Source organism: Garra rufa, chromosome 23, assembly GCF_049309525.1.
Source record: "Garra rufa chromosome 23, GarRuf1.0, whole genome shotgun sequence".
In the NCBI taxonomy this organism is placed as follows: Eukaryota; Metazoa; Chordata; class Actinopteri; order Cypriniformes; family Cyprinidae; genus Garra; species Garra rufa.
In genome coordinates this window covers 37856612-37874376 of record NC_133383.1, presented here as the reverse complement: position 1 = coordinate 37874376, position 17765 = coordinate 37856612, and the positions used below count along the sequence as shown (strand labels likewise).

General features: G+C 36.6%; 1 protein-coding gene across 1 annotated transcript; it reads right to left on the bottom strand.

Annotated features, from left to right (window-relative positions):
• Positions 1-1352: 1352 nt before the first annotated feature.
• Positions 1353-16770, bottom strand: ak3 (adenylate kinase 3). The gene is made up of 5 exons (XM_073829611.1): positions 16398-16770; positions 10227-10346; positions 9961-10133; positions 5147-5265; positions 1353-2370 (listed from the first exon to the last, which is right to left on the bottom strand). The coding sequence occupies exons 1-5, from the start codon at positions 16543-16545 to the stop codon at positions 2253-2255; spliced, it is 678 nt and encodes a 225-aa protein (XP_073685712.1). The 5' UTR covers positions 16546-16770; the 3' UTR covers positions 1353-2252.
• Positions 16771-17765: the final 995 nt, after the last annotated feature.

The following is a 17765-nucleotide window of genomic DNA, read 5'->3' as shown; positions in this document are numbered from 1 at the left end:
TGATGTAGTTTTGTTGCTCTGAATTTAGTCTGAATCACTCAATGCACAGCTGTTTTTTTTTTTAATCAGCTTGTCATTATTTTGTCCGGTTATTACTGTCAATCATAGCAATGACTCGCGCATATTTAGCCGATTTACTCACGTATTTTATTAAACTTGTGTTTGTCAGTTTTGAAGAGGCATACATGGACGTTTGGTCCTCTTACACAAACAGAACTTTTCTTAGATTGTAAATGGATTATGTAGAGAAAATGAGCAAAGCACGCTCGTATTACGGCACAGTACAGTTGACCAGAAATGACTGAGCTGGCTCTAAAACAAGGAAGTATGTGCATATGGTCAGTTGCGAGTTTATGTCAGAATTATGAGTTTGGAATTGTTTAAATTACTAGTTTTGAGGGGAAAAAAGACTTCTGTGTTCTCAGAATTGTGATATAAACTATCAATTGCATTATAAAGTCAGAATTGTGAGATATAAACTCAATTCACAATTCTGAGAAATTCCCAATAGAAAAAAAAAACGAATGATGCGAGATATTACAAACTTGCAATTGCGAGTGGTTGGAATTGCAAACAGAATTTTTTTCTCTCACATTTCATTTTTTTTATTTTATTTTATTTTTATTTTTTTTGCTATTGCGAGTTTATATTCTGACTTTTTTTCTCGCAATTGCGAGTTTGTGTCTCAGACTTGTGATATAAACTCTTAATTTTGCGTGCTATAGACTCGCAATTCTAGAAAAAAAATCAAACGTGAGATTAGCCCCCGGTTTCATAGACAATGCTTAAGCCTAGTCCTAGACTAAAATGTAAGTCTGAGCTGTTTCAACTGAAACAAAATTTATTTAGTTTATAAAAATTATTTCAATGTCCTAATGAACTATGGCCTAATCCTGGCTTAGTCTAAGCCCTGTCTGTGAAACTGGGCCTAAATCTCGCAATTCTGACTTTATCACACTTTATAAGAGTTTATATCACAAGTCTGAAAAAAAGTCAGCACTGCCAGATGTAAACTTGCAATTGCAAGAAAAGTCAGAACTGTGTGATAAAAAGTCAGAATTATCTTTATTTATTTTTTATTCATGGCGGAAATGGGCTTTGTTAAAACTCAGTGGGCTCAGGGGAGGCATGTAACTTTACTTACTGGTGTTGCTTTTAAACAGCGTTTCAAGCAAACAACTGATTTATACACTTTTGGATTTTTGTTTTATTTTTGTACTATGAATTTTTTTCTTATCCAATATTTTGAGGAGGCACTGCCTCCCTTACCTTCTCTAAGGAAACGCCCCTTTATATATATAAAATCTAGAGCCGTTCATGTGATTCATTACCAAAAGAAAAACTAAAAAGGCTCAAGCTTCACTGTTTTTATTGCAGTTGTTTCAAAGAACTTTAAGAAAAATCACCTGCTTTGCATTACACTTCATTTATCCATTTTTGAACAGCAGGGTTTTCACTCACTACAATTTTTACAGTGATTCGCAAACTGTGCCATAAAATTAAATTCATAAATTAATTAACATTTTGCGCTCATGGCCTAGGACTTCATGACCACACAACAGCAGTTCATCTATATGAAAGAACTCAAAATAATTGATCAAACAACAGATTTATTCCCTTTATGAATTATTGTATCGTGCAAACGTTTCTTAATTAAAAATACATTTTGTATATGCAGAAAAAATATGAACTCTAACACTGTTCATTCATTTTATCTACAATAGAAAAATCGCCACACAATCATCAGATTTTTGATTAAACTGTTTTTGCTTATTAAGGCCACAGTGGTTTACAAAAATGGCAAAAATCAGGATTAAATATTCAAATTAAATTACATATTTAAATGAATACGTCTTTTCTCTTGTATGGACAAATTTCAATAAACAGGAATGTTTTGGAGCTGCAGCGTCCACACTTTGGAGCCACTTCAGTTAAAAGGAAAAAAAAAAGATGCAAAAGTATGGGTTGGGCACTTCTTCTAAATGGAAAGTTGAAAATGATTAACTTTGGAGTCAACTATTAATCTGGAACTCTCTAAGCTGGTTTATTTTGTTAAGAGGACAGGGTTCGTGAGACTAGTTTGACCATAAACTTTTAGTTTGGCACTAAGTTTCTCACAAAGGCGTAAAACCAGATGCTGAGCCCAAAGGCTTCGACAAATACAGTAGACTGCTTGAGGCCACAGAGGTGCATTGTGCTTTATCCAACAGTGTACTTTAGTTGTGGTGAAAGTCCTCAAGGTTGTTGTGCAATCACGCTTTTCCCATAGCCTGCTGGTTTCCTGGTATTTTCCTAGTCAGGAAGGCATGAACGTGAGGCCAGATCTTATTGGTTTCGGTTCCTGAGAAGGTCTCCAACACTCCTTTACTCCTGGAGAATATCACATATCATGGCTCAAACATCTCATTATTCAGAATACATTACACTCAGTCCAGCTTAAAGCAATCATTCTCCCATATCTTCATCCCAAAATCTCAGAAAAATGTCTTATTTTGACCAGACATTGGAAAACCAGTGACAATTGATGATAACAGGGTTTCCCAGACAGCTTCTCATTTCATAGTAAAACCTGCAATCTCCATCTCTGTTGTGAATTTAACATATATTTTGGATTGCAACTTGCAATAGGTTAGATTTTTTTACATTTTTGCGGGCAGAGGTCAGAACTGTGACGTATAAACTCGCAATTGTGAGTTATAAAGTCAGAACAGTGGGATACAGAAGTAAATTATAGGGAAAAGTCAGAATTCTGAGTTTAAATCTCGCAATTCTGACTTTATTTCTTCGAATTTCACCTTTCTCACAAATGCGAGTTTGTATCTCACTATTCTGACTTAACTTGCAGTTGTGTGTTATAAAGTCATAATTCTAGAAAATAAAAAAGTCAGCATTCAGAGTTTATGTCTCCCAATTCTGACTTTATTTCTTAGAATTTCGCCTTTCTTTCTTGCAATTTCGAGTTTACATCTTGCAGTTCTGACTTTTTTCTCCCAATTCTGAGTTTATACTTAGCAATTCTGACCTTTTTCTCAGAACTGTGAGACATGAACTCGCAATTGTGATTTATAAAGTCAAAACAGCGGGATATAAGCTTGCAATTCTCACTTTTTTCTCACAAATGTGAGTTTGTATCTCACAATTCTGACTTAACTTGCAGTTGTGTGTTATAAAGTCATAATTCTAGAAAAAATCTCAGAATTTTGACTATTTCTTAGAATTTCGCCTTTCTTTCTTGCAATACCGAGTTTACATCTTGCAGTTCTTTTCTTCTCAGAATAGTGGGATATAAACTTACAATTCAGACTTTTTTTCTCACAATTCTCAGTTTAAATGTCACAACTCTGACTTCTTTCTCACAATTCTGAGTTTATACTTAGCAAATCTGACCTTTTTCTCAGAACTGTGAGATATAAACTTGCAATTGCGATTTATAAAGTCAGAACAGCAAAATATAAACTTGCAGATCTGATTATTTTCTCACAAATTTGAGCTTATATCTCACAATTCTGACTTTATTTCTTAGAATTTTGCCTTTCTCACAATTGTGAGTTTAAATCTTGCAATTTTGACTTTTTTCTCACAATTCTGAGTTTATACCTCACAATTCTGATTTTTATTCTCAGAACTGTGAGATATAAACTCGAATGTTTGTGAGTTATAAAGTCAGAACAGCAGGATATAAACTTGCAATTCTGACTTTTTTTCTTACAAATACGAGTTTGTATCTCACTATTCTGACTTTTGTCATAATTCTGAGTTTATATCTCCCAATTTTGACTTTTTTTTTCAGAAATGTGAGATATAAACTAGCAATTGCTTATTATAAAGTCACAATTCTAGAAAAAAGTCAGGACTCTGAGTTCATATCTCTTTATTTTGTAGAATTTCACCTTTCTTTCTCACAATTGGCAGTTTAAAGTTTTTTTCTCACATTTGCAAGTTTATTTCACCCAATACTGACTTTATAATTTACAACTGCAAGTTTATATCATGCAATTCTGAAAAAAAAAAAAAAAAAAGTCAGAACAGCGGGATATAAAATTGTAATCCTGACTTTTTTTTCCTACAAATGTGAGTTTGTCGCAATTCTGAGTTCTGACTTTTTTCTCAGAATTGTGATATAAACTCGCAATTGCGAGTTATAAAGTCGGAATACCGAGATATAAACTTGCAATTTTCTTTTTTTCCTCAAAAATCCGAGTTTGTATCTCATAATTCTGATTTAATAACTTGCAATTGCTTATTATAAAGTCACAATTTTAGAAAAAAAAGTTCATATCTTGCAATTCTGACTTTATTTCGTAGAATTTCACCTTTTTTCTCAAAATTGCCAGTTTATAATCTCGGAATTCTACGTTTTTTTTCTTGCATTTGCAAGTTTATTTCACCCAATACTGGCTTTATAAAAAAAAGTCAGAATTGTGAGTTATAAAGTCAGAACAGTGGGATATAAACTTTTTTTCCTCCAAGTTTATATCTCACAGTTCTAACTTTTTTCTCAGAATTGTGTTATAAACTTGCAATTGTGAATTATAAAGTCGGAATAGTGAGATGTAAACTTTATCTCATGCGATACAGAGTTTACAACTCGCAACTGCGAGATTATATCGCGCCATTCAGAGAAAACAAGGTTAGAACTGCACTTTTATATGTAGCAATTCTGACTTTATAACTCGCAAATGCAAGCTTATATCACAGTTCTGACAAAAAAAGTCAGAATTGTGAGTTTGTATCACGCAATTCTGAGAAAAAAAGTCTTAATTACCTTTATTTGATCTTTTTATTCAGTGGCGGAAACAGCCTTTCATAGATGTCTGAGTCTACCTTAAATTCCAGCTACAAAATCTGTGTCTATTACTTCTGTGGTTCTTTTATCTCTTTTTGGAGCTCAGCAGCCTCACTGTCATTGTATGGGAAACAGCAGCATGGACATTGTGCTAAACATGATCTCTTTGTTTCCACATAAGAAAGAATTCATCCTTTCTAGAATCACTGAGTGTGAAGTATGGCAGATTTAGGGTGAACTATTCCTTTAATAATAACCGAAACATTTTCAGCTGTGAGTGTTGCTGAATTCTTTCATTCAACAAAAATCATAATGCAAACACACATCTATAAAACAGCCAAAGTGCTGTGGTTTCAGTACCTGTAATACTCTAGAACTGGTTGGGTCTGTCTCTCGTAGTCCTTGAGTCTCCTGGACACAGTTTCAGGACTGTCGTCGTCTCTCTGGACCAGCGGTTCTCCTGTGACATCATCAAGACCCTGTGCACAACACAGACCAGTGATTATTCTCCATAAGCGCACATGACGTGACTGCAGGCCTACAACACAAACAGCCCACTTAAATGCTAAAACTTTCAAATGTGCCACAATCACCCTATTAACGCTACTGTATCTCAAGAATTCATGTATTGAAAGTGTCAACGATCTTTGGCAGGCGCTGATAAATTCCAGAGCTAAAAGTAGTGACCTTCAGCCACACAGTTTTGTGTTGACACAAGCTCAGAACTGTATTTGGCAAACACGGTTTCACACTGGCCTAGTGCTGTGTTAGTTTAACGCACTCAACTGCTGTCTTGAGGTTTATTATACAAACTGATTGCAAAGATGATCAAACTAACAATTAGGAAACAGTTTTGTATCACAAAAACCTCACAGACTTTGTGGCAGGAGACAAAACTCTCTATTCTTAGAAATTACAAAAATGTAAAAAAAAGTACATGCGATTCATCTTTTCTCCGACAGTGTTTGATAAATGGACAGGAACTCCATGACTTCCTTTGCTGCTCCCGTTTTATTGCAGGGATGAGAGCAAAGTTCCTTGCATAAATTCCTTAGTAAACAGATGCGTTCCTATCTGCTTGAGCGCCAGCTTGTGAAATAGCACGACCTACTTTTACCACAGGAATGCTTTGCACTCCTTACAAGTTTAACACAGATTTTATATAGGATCCAATGCTTCGTTTTTAAAAGTTGTTCCCCTATCATACAGTATTTAAAGAAAGAGTTGTGTTTAGGTATTTTTCTCTTTCTGTTTGGCGAACATTGCAAAACTCCTGTAGAAATCTTTAAAGCAAGACAAATTCTATAAAATAATTATTAATTTATGGAATATTTGGTGTGTTGTACTTTAAAGTAGGTAATATTAATGAAATAAAAGGCCACTTAAGTATACTTAAAAAGAGACACTTTCATGCAGTGAAAAGTTACAAAGTGCACTTTGTAATTATTTAAAGTTTTCTTTTTTAGTATATTATTTTTATAATGTTTTTTTTTCATTCTTTAAAGAAGTACATTTATTTAGATTTTGTCTAACATACTAAAGCACAAGCTGTAACTGTAATTTTAACTGTAGTGTGTTGTTGGACATTGCATTTAAAGTTAATATGTATATTTGTGTATTAAACTGCAACTTATTTCAATGCAAGTATCAGTAAAAATTATATTAATGTATATTTGAATTTACCATAAATGCTTGTCAGTACATTCAGCAATATACTTTATTCCAAGCAGAATAATGAAATCACATATTGCCACCTATGGCCCAATCTCCATTAAAGCTTTGAGTTTTTGTTCAAGATGTATAGCGGCATTCACAGAGGCATACAATTTGTTAGCGCTACCCAGTGGCCCATATCTTTTTCAAAATTCTTACAGAGCTTTAGGGCAGTGAGTCAAACATGCCCACCAAGTTTCGATCCGATCGGCATCCGTTAACCTTGTCTAATAGGTGCTCAAACTTCATTGGCCAATGACGGCCATGTTTTTTGAGATACACAAAATTTGTCCTCATAGACACCTGTGGCATAGAAATATGACTTTTATTAACATCATTTATGACTGTTATAGCGCCACCTATGGTCTGATCTTCATTAAACTTTGCATGCTTGTTTAGACTCATCAGTCATATGTTCTCATGAGTTATTTGAAGTTTTGAATTTTCATTCAGGATTTATAGGCTTTTGGGTATATTTGGCCACACCCCTTTTTAACCTTTTACAGGGTAAAATTCAACAATCTTTTGATAATTATTGATCTAGAGAGTCCAGAGTGATTTAATAGCGGCAGTGGTTTAATAGAGTTTAAGTAAAAAAGCTAGGACTAGTTCGCAAAAGTTTTACATAATCGATAATATTTATTAAACAATTTGACTGACAGCATTGGTTCTTGATGCAAAGTTGCTAAGGATGAGAAGATGTATCAAATTATATGAATATTGTGTGGATGTGATTACAGAGGCATAAAACTCGTTAGCGTCAACTAGTGGCCGATTTCTTCTCAAAATTCGAACATGCCCACCGAGTTTCATACCGATCGGTCTCCGTTAAACTTGTCTAATAGGTGCTCAAAATTCATTGGCCAAGTGTCTTTGACACTTGTGGCACTTTGGACAAAGACAGTGCGTACCAATTTTCAAGTCAATTGACCTAACAGGTATGTAGTTATAGCCATTTTTATGTTTTTCCCCACTAATAGCGCCACTAAGTGGCCTAACTCTGAATTTTTTTTATTTTACTATGACCTCAGCTCTTACATATGTGTTCCAAGTTTGCCGAAAATACCTCTTTCCGTTCAAGAGTTATAGGCGTTTTAGTAATAGCGGCCCTGCCCCTTACAAACGTTTTGGTGTTCTGTCACAACAGAGAGTCGAAAGTTCAACTTTTTTTGATAATTATTGATATTCACTTTCCAGAGAATCTTTCTGCACTGGTTTGGTTCCAATCGGGCGAAACCCCTAGGATTAGTTCGCAAAAGTAGGTTTTTGAAAAAACCCAAAATACATGAAAATCCGAGGCTTTAGGAATTATGAGCAATTTCGTACTTTTGATCGCTGTAGCGTCCCCGTCACGGAAATTTTTGAAAGATATGTTCACTTTTTAGGCATTCTGGGTCAATTCCATGTAATTTACCATAGAACTATGATGTTTATTAACATTTATGGCTGTTATAGCACCACCTGTTCTATCTCCATTAAACTTTGCATGCTTGTTTAGAAACATATTTCGCATGTGCTCAACTACTTTTGCCAAGTTTTGAGTTTTTGTTCAGGATTTATAGGCTTTTGGGTATATTTGGCCTTGCCCCTTTTTGAATGTTATAGCTACCCAAAGGGTAAAAAATTTAAAATATTCACTAAATCCAGAGAATCTTTCTGCACTGGTTTGGTTCCGATCAGGTGAAAACCCTAGGACTAGTTCGCAAAAGACGGTTTAAAAAAAAAGAATAAAAAAAAATAAATACCTGAAAATCTACTTTTGATCGCTGTAGCATCCAGTGTTGTTTTCGTCAACGATGACGATGACAAAATCATTTCGTTGACGCCACTTTTTTTCATGACGATAACGAGACGATGACGAGATAAAAATGGCTCGTTGATGATTAAAACATGACGAGACGTGTGTGAGTTTTCGTTGACGAGACGAGAATAGACGAAAATGTTAGTGGGTGGTTCGTCAGATGTTTAAAATGCATGACATTTCTGCTTATTGTGCATGCCAATCAAAACCTAAAACGTATCTGCCGCTATGGCAAGCCGTTTTAGCATTAAATACTCTTTGCCATACTAGTATGGCAAGCCGTTTTAGCATTAAATACTCTTTGCCATACTAGTATGGCAAGCCGTTTTAGCATTAAATACTCTTTGCTATACTAGTATGGCAAGCCGTTTTAGCATTCCATCCTTGTTTGTCTTTTATGTTTTAAAACATTCCTTCATTATTGTAATTATTGGTGAAAATAGTCGATCCGGAAGCTCACATTGTGTTGAATTATAGATCTGCTATTTTCAGAACTTACACGTGACACTACCCAACAGCAAAATACTTACTGACCTACATTAATTTGTTAAAAGACTACTTTTTCCCCTTTTTTGACTAAAACTAGACTAAAACCTTTTTGACTTTTCGTTGACTAAAATTGGACTAAAACTATCACATATAGAAGTGACTAAAATTGGACTAAAACTAATAAGCATTTTAGTCCAAAAGACTAAGACTAAGACTTTTAAGATGGTTGTCAAAAACAACACTGGTAGCATCCCCGTCAGGCCAATTTTTGAAAGATATGTTCACTTTTTAGGCATTCTGGGTCAATTAAATGTAATTTACCATAGAACTATGATGTTTATTAACATTTATGGCTGTTATAACACCACCTGTTCTATCTCCATTAAACTTTGCATGCTTGTTTAGAAACATCTTTCACATGTGCTCAAGTTTTGAGTTTTGGTTCAGGATTTTTAGGCTTTTGGGTATATTTGGCCTTGCCCCTTTTTGAATGTTATAGCTACCCAAAGGGTAAAAATATTCACTCTCCAGAGAATCTTTCTGCACTGGTTTGGTTCCAATCGGGCGAAAAGCCTAGGACTAGTTTGCAAAAGTTGGTTTTTGGGAAAAAAAAACAAAATATCTGAAAATCTGAGGCCTTAGGAATTATGAGCAATTTCGTACTTTTGATCGCTGTAGCACACCAGTCAGGCCGATTGGGGCGAGCTTTGGTGATATTGTAGGTGGTGTGAGTACTACCATCCCCCCAAGTTTCAAGTCTCTACAACTTACGGTTTGGTCTGCACAATCACTTTTATGTGTAGAATGCTAATCCTTGACCATTCTAACAATTATAATGGGGTTTTAGCACTACCCGATTGAACCCCTACTACCTAAACAATCCAGTTGCCAAGATCAATGTTAGTCTTTTTAGTGCTCACCTCATTTATGCAAATTCACAAAACTCACTATTTACCTGACACAACGTTGCACTATTATTACCTGCAGAAAACGATTTTTATTTACACAATATGTTTCCTGGAAAATTGATTCTCATAAAAACAAGAGTGGACAACTTCCTGTTTCTTTTGTTTAATCAACAGTTTCCTGGAGTGATGTTAAGCAGAATTGTAAATATCTCAACAGCAGCATGAGGAAATGATAGAGAATATAAAACGATCAGAGGACTCACTGGTTTCTTAGGCGGGTTGAAGTCTATATTATAGACCCTGCCGCTGGGAAGGTGCACCCAGCGAGACGTCAGACGCTCTCGGATGGTCTGGAAAGGCACGTCCAGGTTTATAACAGAGTCCACGTCGTACACGCTGTCCAGGGCCTCGGCCTGAGCCACAGTACGAGGAAACCCTGCCGGGACAGAATGAGGATAATCACGATTAAACTGCAGAGTTTATCAATAATATGGCTCAGAAGAGCAGTTTTGTGCGGGGTGAGAGTTACCGTCCAATAGCCAGCTGGTCTGCGCCAAACCCCTCAGACTGGACAGGATGAGGCGAGAGATGACATCATCAGGAACCAGCTGACCCTGATCGATACACGACTTCATCAAGAGACCCAAATCTGCCCAGGTGAATAAGAGATGATCAGTTATTCAAGAATGACAGAAGAATTTCAGAAATGCAATATATTTGCATTTGTTATTAATACTTAATAATACACTTATTTACAGGGATAGGATGCATCTGCCAATCATCATACGAAAAAAACATTTTAGTGTTTTATTTGAAACACTTGCAAAATTCATTTCAAATTTGAAGGCTATCAGGTTTAACATTAACATCAGAGAATCGTACGACCTTTCGCTTAGCTATTAAGTATTAAAACTCAAACGGAAATGACCACTACAATGAGCTTGTAGTAACTGATTACAGCTTCAAGTGGCTCTACACATTGTAATAACCTTTAAATAATAGTTCTGGGACCCATTGTAACGTTTCTGTAAAGTTCTAAATATTTTAGGCCTATAATACTAAGGTTTGGAGTCAGTAAGATTTTATTGATTTTTTAATTTTTTTAAAAAATGAATACTTTATTCAGCTGCTGAAAATTCAGCTTTGCGGTCTAAGAAATAAATAAGATAATATATTGCACAAAATATAATTACATAAAAAAAATACATAGTACACTCTTAAAAATGAAGGTGCTTCAAAAGGTTCTTCAAGCGATGCCATAGAAGAACCATTTTTGGTTCCACAAAGAAGCATTTAGTCAAAGGTTCTTTAAAGAACCATTTCTTGCTTACCTTTTTATAATCTGAAGAAACTAATTTGCCACAAAGAACCTTTTTGTGAACCTTTTGAGAAAGGTTCCTCAGATGTTAAAGGTTCTTTGTGGAACCATTTAGACAAAAAGGTTCTTCTATGGCATCGTGAAGCACCTTTATTTTTATAAGTGTATATAGAATATAAAATTAGTATAAAAAAAATTATTTTAAATAATTTTTTCACAATATTACTGTTATACTACCAACAAATTATTGCAACAAAATGTACACAAAAAATGTAAACGGCAAAAAATTGGAAACGTCTTGGAAAAAACTAATTTTACTGATTTTGTATGTATGCAAATTATATAATATCCGAGGTACACATTTCTAGTAATTGTGCAGTTAATTCTCATTTTGTATTTTCAGAAAGTTATGGAATATTTGTCCTCTCGCCAAATTTGTCACTACCGAGACACAGTAATATATAATTTAATAAGAAGGGTTATATTGAACTATTATGATTTTGCTTACATCTTCCTTGTAAATATATTTTTTCTATTTTATAAAAGTTTTCAGAGGTAAATCAATAACAGTTACAATTTTACCAATATTTCAAGTGTGATTTATGACATCTTAGTTGATAATTCAGTGTACTGTATTGTTGACTAAACATCCCATGTTTCAGTAGTGACAGTATTTTTTATAGCGACTACATCACATTACAGAATTTTAACTCGCATACTAAAACACTACTGAAACATACTAAAATTTTGTTTATTTATTTCCCCCAAATCACTACCAAAACAATGATGATATGTTTCAGTCGTGACAGTTTCGGTCGTGACAATTTTATGGAATAACATAAAAAACAAAAACAAAGATGTCACTACAGAACCTTCACCAAATGTTTCAGTCGTGACCGTTTATAATATAAAATCTTTTTTTTTCTTTGGAATTTCAAAAATGATATTTTTTAAAAACAACAATGGAATAAAATGCAAAAATTATTTCAATATCATTGTCATAAGTTAAAATTTAGGGGTTAGGGTTCGGGACAGCCACCTCCCAATTGAAAGTACTCACTAAATGATCATTTTATATATATATTAAGCTTACTGATGTTTTAAATATTATTGTGGGTTTCAGCAGATACTGAAAGGATCTTAGTAACCATTTACATTTAAATGTGTTTTTTGGTTGTGGGACAGCAATTCACAACAATTCTGTAGAATGGCCCATATACAGTGGAAGTCAATGGTAACCAAAACTATTTGTTTACCAGCATTCTTTCTTTAAACGATCTTCTTTTGTGTTACACAGAAGTTTTTAAAGACACAAGGTTGACTAATTGATAGAATTTTCATTTTTGAGGGAACTGTCCCTTTAAAGGATTAGTTCACTTCCAGAACAAAAATTTACAGATAATTTACACACCTCCTTGTCATCAAGATGTTCATGTCTTTCTTTCTTCAGTTGTAAAGAAATTATGTTTTTTGAGGAAAACATTTCAGGATTTTTCTCCATATAGTGGACTTCTATGGTTTATATGCAGTTTAAATGCAGCTTCAAAGATATAAATATTAATTTATTTAAGAAAATGACAGATCGTTTCACTAGATAAGACCATTCTTCCTCAGCTGGGATTGTTTAGAGACCTTTGAAGCTGCATTAAAACAGCATTTTGGAAGTTCAAACTCGGGGGCACCATAGAAGTCAACTATATGGAGAAAAATACTGCAATGTTTTCCTCAAAAAACATAATTTCTTTACGACTGAAGAAAGAAAGACGTTAACATCTTGAATGACAGGGGGGGGGGGGTACATTATGTCTTTTTTTTGCTTTGTTTTGAAAGCTAAGTAATCCTATAAGGTACTTCTTTGAGCTATAACTGTACCTCAAATGTAAATATTTCTCTCCTGTAATTCTACGTCTGGCTAAATTTGATTTGTTAATGTTGTATCTGGGTTAGTCAGTCTGTGGTAGGTAGAACTACACACCAGATAACTAATGATGCTACATACATCACCCACTGTCACAAAACCCCCAGAGACACACACAACATCTGGTATCCATTTGGGAAATGTGCATACCTCTACAAAAACATTATTTATAGAGCTCAGCTTAGACTAGACAAGAAACCTGCACTAATGTATACAGTACAATCCTGCAAACCTCTGAATAGTGAAGCGAAGCAAACTTGGGCTTCAATGTGATTTGTAACCAAACTACAGTCTTAAAGGAGTAGTTCACTTTAGAACAAAAATTTACAGATAATGTACTAAATACTCACCCCTGTCACACCCCCGGACTTTCTTGTTGGTTTTTCCCATTTTCCCCCGCAGTTCTGAGTGTTTTTGGTTTCTCCCTTATTGTCTGCACCTGTGTTTGTAATTAGTCTGTCTATTTAAGGTGTGTGTTTTCCCAGTACTCTTGTCGATCTTTAATGTTATATGGATGTTTTCCCCTGGTGTTCCCGTGTCTACCTGTATTCCGTTGGATTTATTAAATTACGTCTTTTTTATTACGTCGTTGTTCGTCTGTTCCTGCCTGAATCCTGACAGAAAGACCGACCGAAACAGTTTTTCCGCGTCTCCCCCCGTTTTTGTTTCTCGTTCCTTTTCCAGTGTTTTTGTTTCCGTTGTGTTTCCCCCATGGATTCCTTCCTCCGACCAGAATTCATCCTCCTCCGGCTGAAGCAGGGGGATTTACCGCTCGAGGGATTTACCATCATGTTCCAGCTCGTAGCTCATACCACCAGCTACCCGGACGACGCGCTCTGTGCATTCTATGACGCTAGCCTCAACGCGTCATGCAGAGCGCCGTCATCCGAAGACGGCCCTCGAGCGGAATTTTCCGCATTTGTGGAGTGGACACTGGCGAGAAACAAACCCTCGTTTCCCGCCTGTTCCAAGGAGAATCTCGCCAGTGCCACTTCAGACCCAGAACCCAGCCAGCCACCCCGACGTGCGGATTACGAGCCCGAACCCATCATAGACAGAAAGCCCGAGCCCGGAGCGACAGCTGTATGGAGTGCCGAAGGGTTCATAACATCCGACCAGGTGCGAGAGCCGGCCATTACATCCGTGACGGTGGAGTGCTTCGTGGAGCAAGAAGGGGCGGTAGAGAGCCCTGCCCACTGCACCACCACTGAGGGTGAGCTGGAACAAGAATTTGGGGACTTAATAATCTTTGTCACAGATATACCTGTCTGCCTGGATTTCCCACCCACCCTCCCTTTTCTGTCTATGCCTGAATCTCCGCTGGTTCCGCCCAGCCTTCCTGAATTCCCCCTGTCTACTGTCTGTCCCCTTGCTCACCCTCAGCCCACTATCTGTGCGGTGGGTTCGCCGCGGGTCTGCCAGTCTCCATCGGTGTCATGGCTGGAGGATCCCTCACCATCGCCTCCAGCCTCAGAATCCTGGACTCCGCCTCGGCCCTCCGACCCTGCGGCTCCACCCCGGCTCTCTGCTCCCTCGTCTCCGTCGTCGCCCGTCGGTCCACCAGCTCCACCGTCCCTCCGGCTCCGCCCTGGTCAGTCGTCACCCCACCTTCGCCTCTGGACTATACTCCTCGGCCCTCTGTCGCTCCGGCTCTGCCGCGGACCTCCGGATCTCCATCTCCGCCTTGGTCGCCAGAGCCTTGGGTTCCGCCTTTGGCCCTCCGGATCCGCGGTGTCACCCAAGATCTTCGGCTTTCCGTCTCCGCATCGGGCTCTCCCACCACCTGCTCCGCCTCCGTCGGTCGGCCCCATGGAGTCGTCAGCCTCTCCTCCACCATGGCTCCTCCCTCCATCGGCTTCACCTTGGAATTCCATCATGGCTGAGTTCTGGGTCCCACCTGGCTCCTCCTGCTCCAGCTCCTTCCTGTCACCTCCTTGGCTCCTCCCTCCGTCACCACCCTGGACTCCATCTTGTGCCCTCCTCCCGGGAGTCCGTCCTCCACCTAAGCCCCCTCCTAAGACTTTGTACTGTTTCCTTTTGTCTGTTTGTCGGCACGAGGACGTGCCTTCCGGGTGGGGGAGGTAATGTCACACCCCCGGACTTTCTTGTTGGTTTTTCCCATTTTCCCCCGCAGTTCTGAGTGTTTTTGGTTTCTCCCTTATTGTCTGCACCTGTGTTTGTAATTAGTCTGTCTATTTAAGGTGTGTGTTTTCCCAGTACTCTTGTCGATCTTTAATGTTATATGGATGTTTTCCCCTGGTGTTCCCGTGTCTACCGTTGGATTTATTAAATTACATCTTTTTTATTACGTCGTTGTTCGTCTGTTCCTGCCTGAATCCTGACAACCCCCTTGTCATCTTTCTTTCTTCAGTCGTAATTATGTTTTTTGAGGAAAACATTTCAGGATTTCTCTCCATATAATGGACTTCTATGGTGCCCCCGAGTTTGAACTTCCAAAATGCAGCTTCAGATGGCTCTAAACGATCACAGCTGAGGAAATAAGTGTCTTATCTAGCAAAATGAGGGGTTATTTTCAAAAAACATTTACAATTTATATACTTTGTAACCTCAAATGCTTGTCTTGTCTAGCTCTGTGTGTACTCTGTGTAGAGATTAAAAAGTATATAAATTGTAAATGTTTTTAGAAAATAACCGATTGTTTCGCTAGATAAGACCCTTCTTCCTCATCTTGGATCATTTAGAGCCCTTTGAAGCTGCATTTAAACTGCATTTTGGAAGTTCAAACTCGAGGGCACCATAGAAGTCCACTATATAGAGAGAAATCCTGAAATGTTTTCCTCAAAAAACACTATTTCTTTACGACTGAAGAAAGAAAGACATGAACATCTTGGATGACAAGGGGCCTTTAAGACGTGTTTAGTATGCAAAGCACATTCTTTGGAAAAAGACGTTGACTTCAAAAGTTAAAAAGCAGCATTAAAGTACAAATATTTGAAATTACCAAACAGCCTACGTATTAAAAAAAGAGTAACGCCACAAACGTAAAGCCTGAGTTCAACTTTAGTGTTTACATCAACACAAGAACTAGAAGAAAGTGCTCGATGTCACGCAAGGAGGTTAACTCTTTCGTGCCTTTTAGTTCAAAAATGAAACAAAAACCAGGGTCTGCAAACCCATTGACCCCTCTATCTCAAGCTAAACGCTGTTATGTTTGGGCATCATTCAGGTGAGCTCATTTGAAAAGCGCGATGTCTCAAAACTGCTGTCTAGGTAGATAGCGCACTACGTTTTGAAACACGTCCCAAATTGACACTTAGTTCTGCAGATAAGTAACGCCTAATTACATATCCTGGTCTTCAGGATAAAATCGAGTTCATGAAGTTTTGCAGCCATTTTCTTTTCATTTTCATCATCGCTGCGTTTAAGGAAACTGAACTTCGTTCGTAACGAACTCGGTTATTTAATAATAAACAATATGAGAATACAGTCCGGACTTGTCTTACCTGTTTTAGCCTCGATATTGGCCCGCAGCATGTCTCCACTGGACAGATGCTTTAGTCCGAAACTCTGCGCTATCCGACTCGACACGGTCCCCTTTCCTGAGCCTGGGGCCCCCATGATCACCGCACGAAACACAGTTTGCAAACCCATACTTGTGTTTATCTCAAAATGCAACCTTTAGTGGCTATTTGTGGATGTGGAGTCAAATCAATATTTCCTCTTCACAGCATCCCTCCGACAGCTACAGTCCTGTGAAATGTATGTTACGGAAATGGACCGTAGGGATGTGGAGTCGTCTGTGGAGTCAAAACGATTGATACGTAAATCCAGTTTTATTCCCAGATTAAGCCCGTCCTTTTCGAATGCACGCGCATCTCTCGCGGACGCGCATGTATCGCGTTCACAACACAGGAAGTGCTTTAAAGCTCAAGTGGGCGTGTGAGGAGACTTACTGCAGTGCACACTATATTGATACTGCGAAATCTCAAACTTTAAAGTTTCCAGAGACTAGTAGGCCTACCTAGACCCGGAGACCCTCCAAAAGCTAGATTTTCTGCCTAAAGTACAGTAACTTTAATTTAAACTTACTTTACTACATTATACGACGCTCATGTCAATAGTTAACTGTTAAAATTTTGTCTTTAATTTTTTAGGGCACTTGGACCCTTTGAAGTTGTATAAAATAAATAATAGTTTAATATTAAAAGCATGTATTTTTAAAATATAATAATTTATTAAATAATAATGTAATAAAATATTTATAGAGTTCATATTATTAGGGTTATTATGGTTTACTAAAATTACAACTATTAGACATTTTAATTAAATATGAAAACATTATTGAAATAAAACAAGTTTTTTTTTTTTACTTAAATTGTATTTTAAATTATAATATTTTTTTAATTAATAATAGAATAGAGTTCAGGGCTAAAACTAACTGAAATAGAGCTGAAAGTTAAAAAAAATGTTTTTATTAATTTATTAAAAATTTGTTTTAAAATATAATAATTTATTAAATTAATAACAGAATAGAGTTTAAGACTAAAACTAACTGAAACAGAGGTGAAAGTAAAAAAATATATATTTTTAAATTATTAAAAATCTGTTTTAAAATATAATAATTTATTACATTAATAATAGAATAGGGATTATGACTAAAACTAATTGAAATAGAGCTGAAAGTTTAAAAAAATTTAATTCATTTATTAAAAATCTGTTTTAAAATATAATAATTTATTAAATACAATTTTAACAGAATATTTATAAAGTTTTTATTACAAGGGTTACTATTGTTTACTAAAACAAAAAATATTAAACACATATTATTTAACTGAATAAAAACGTTATTTGAAATAAAGCTGAAAGTTACA

Coding starts and splice junctions, on each gene's coding strand:
- ak3 (XM_073829611.1), bottom strand. CDS start 16,545: ATGGGTTTGCAAACTGTGTTTCGTGCGGTGATCATGGGGGCCCCAGGC. Junction 10,134..10,226: donor GACCAGCTGGCTATTGGACG/GTAACTCTCACC, acceptor CTGTCCCGGCAG/GGTTTCCTCGTACTGTGGCT. Junction 5,266..9,960: donor TCAACCCGCCTAAGAAACCA/GTGAGTCCTCTG, acceptor TGTTGTGCACAG/GGTCTTGATGATGTCACAGG.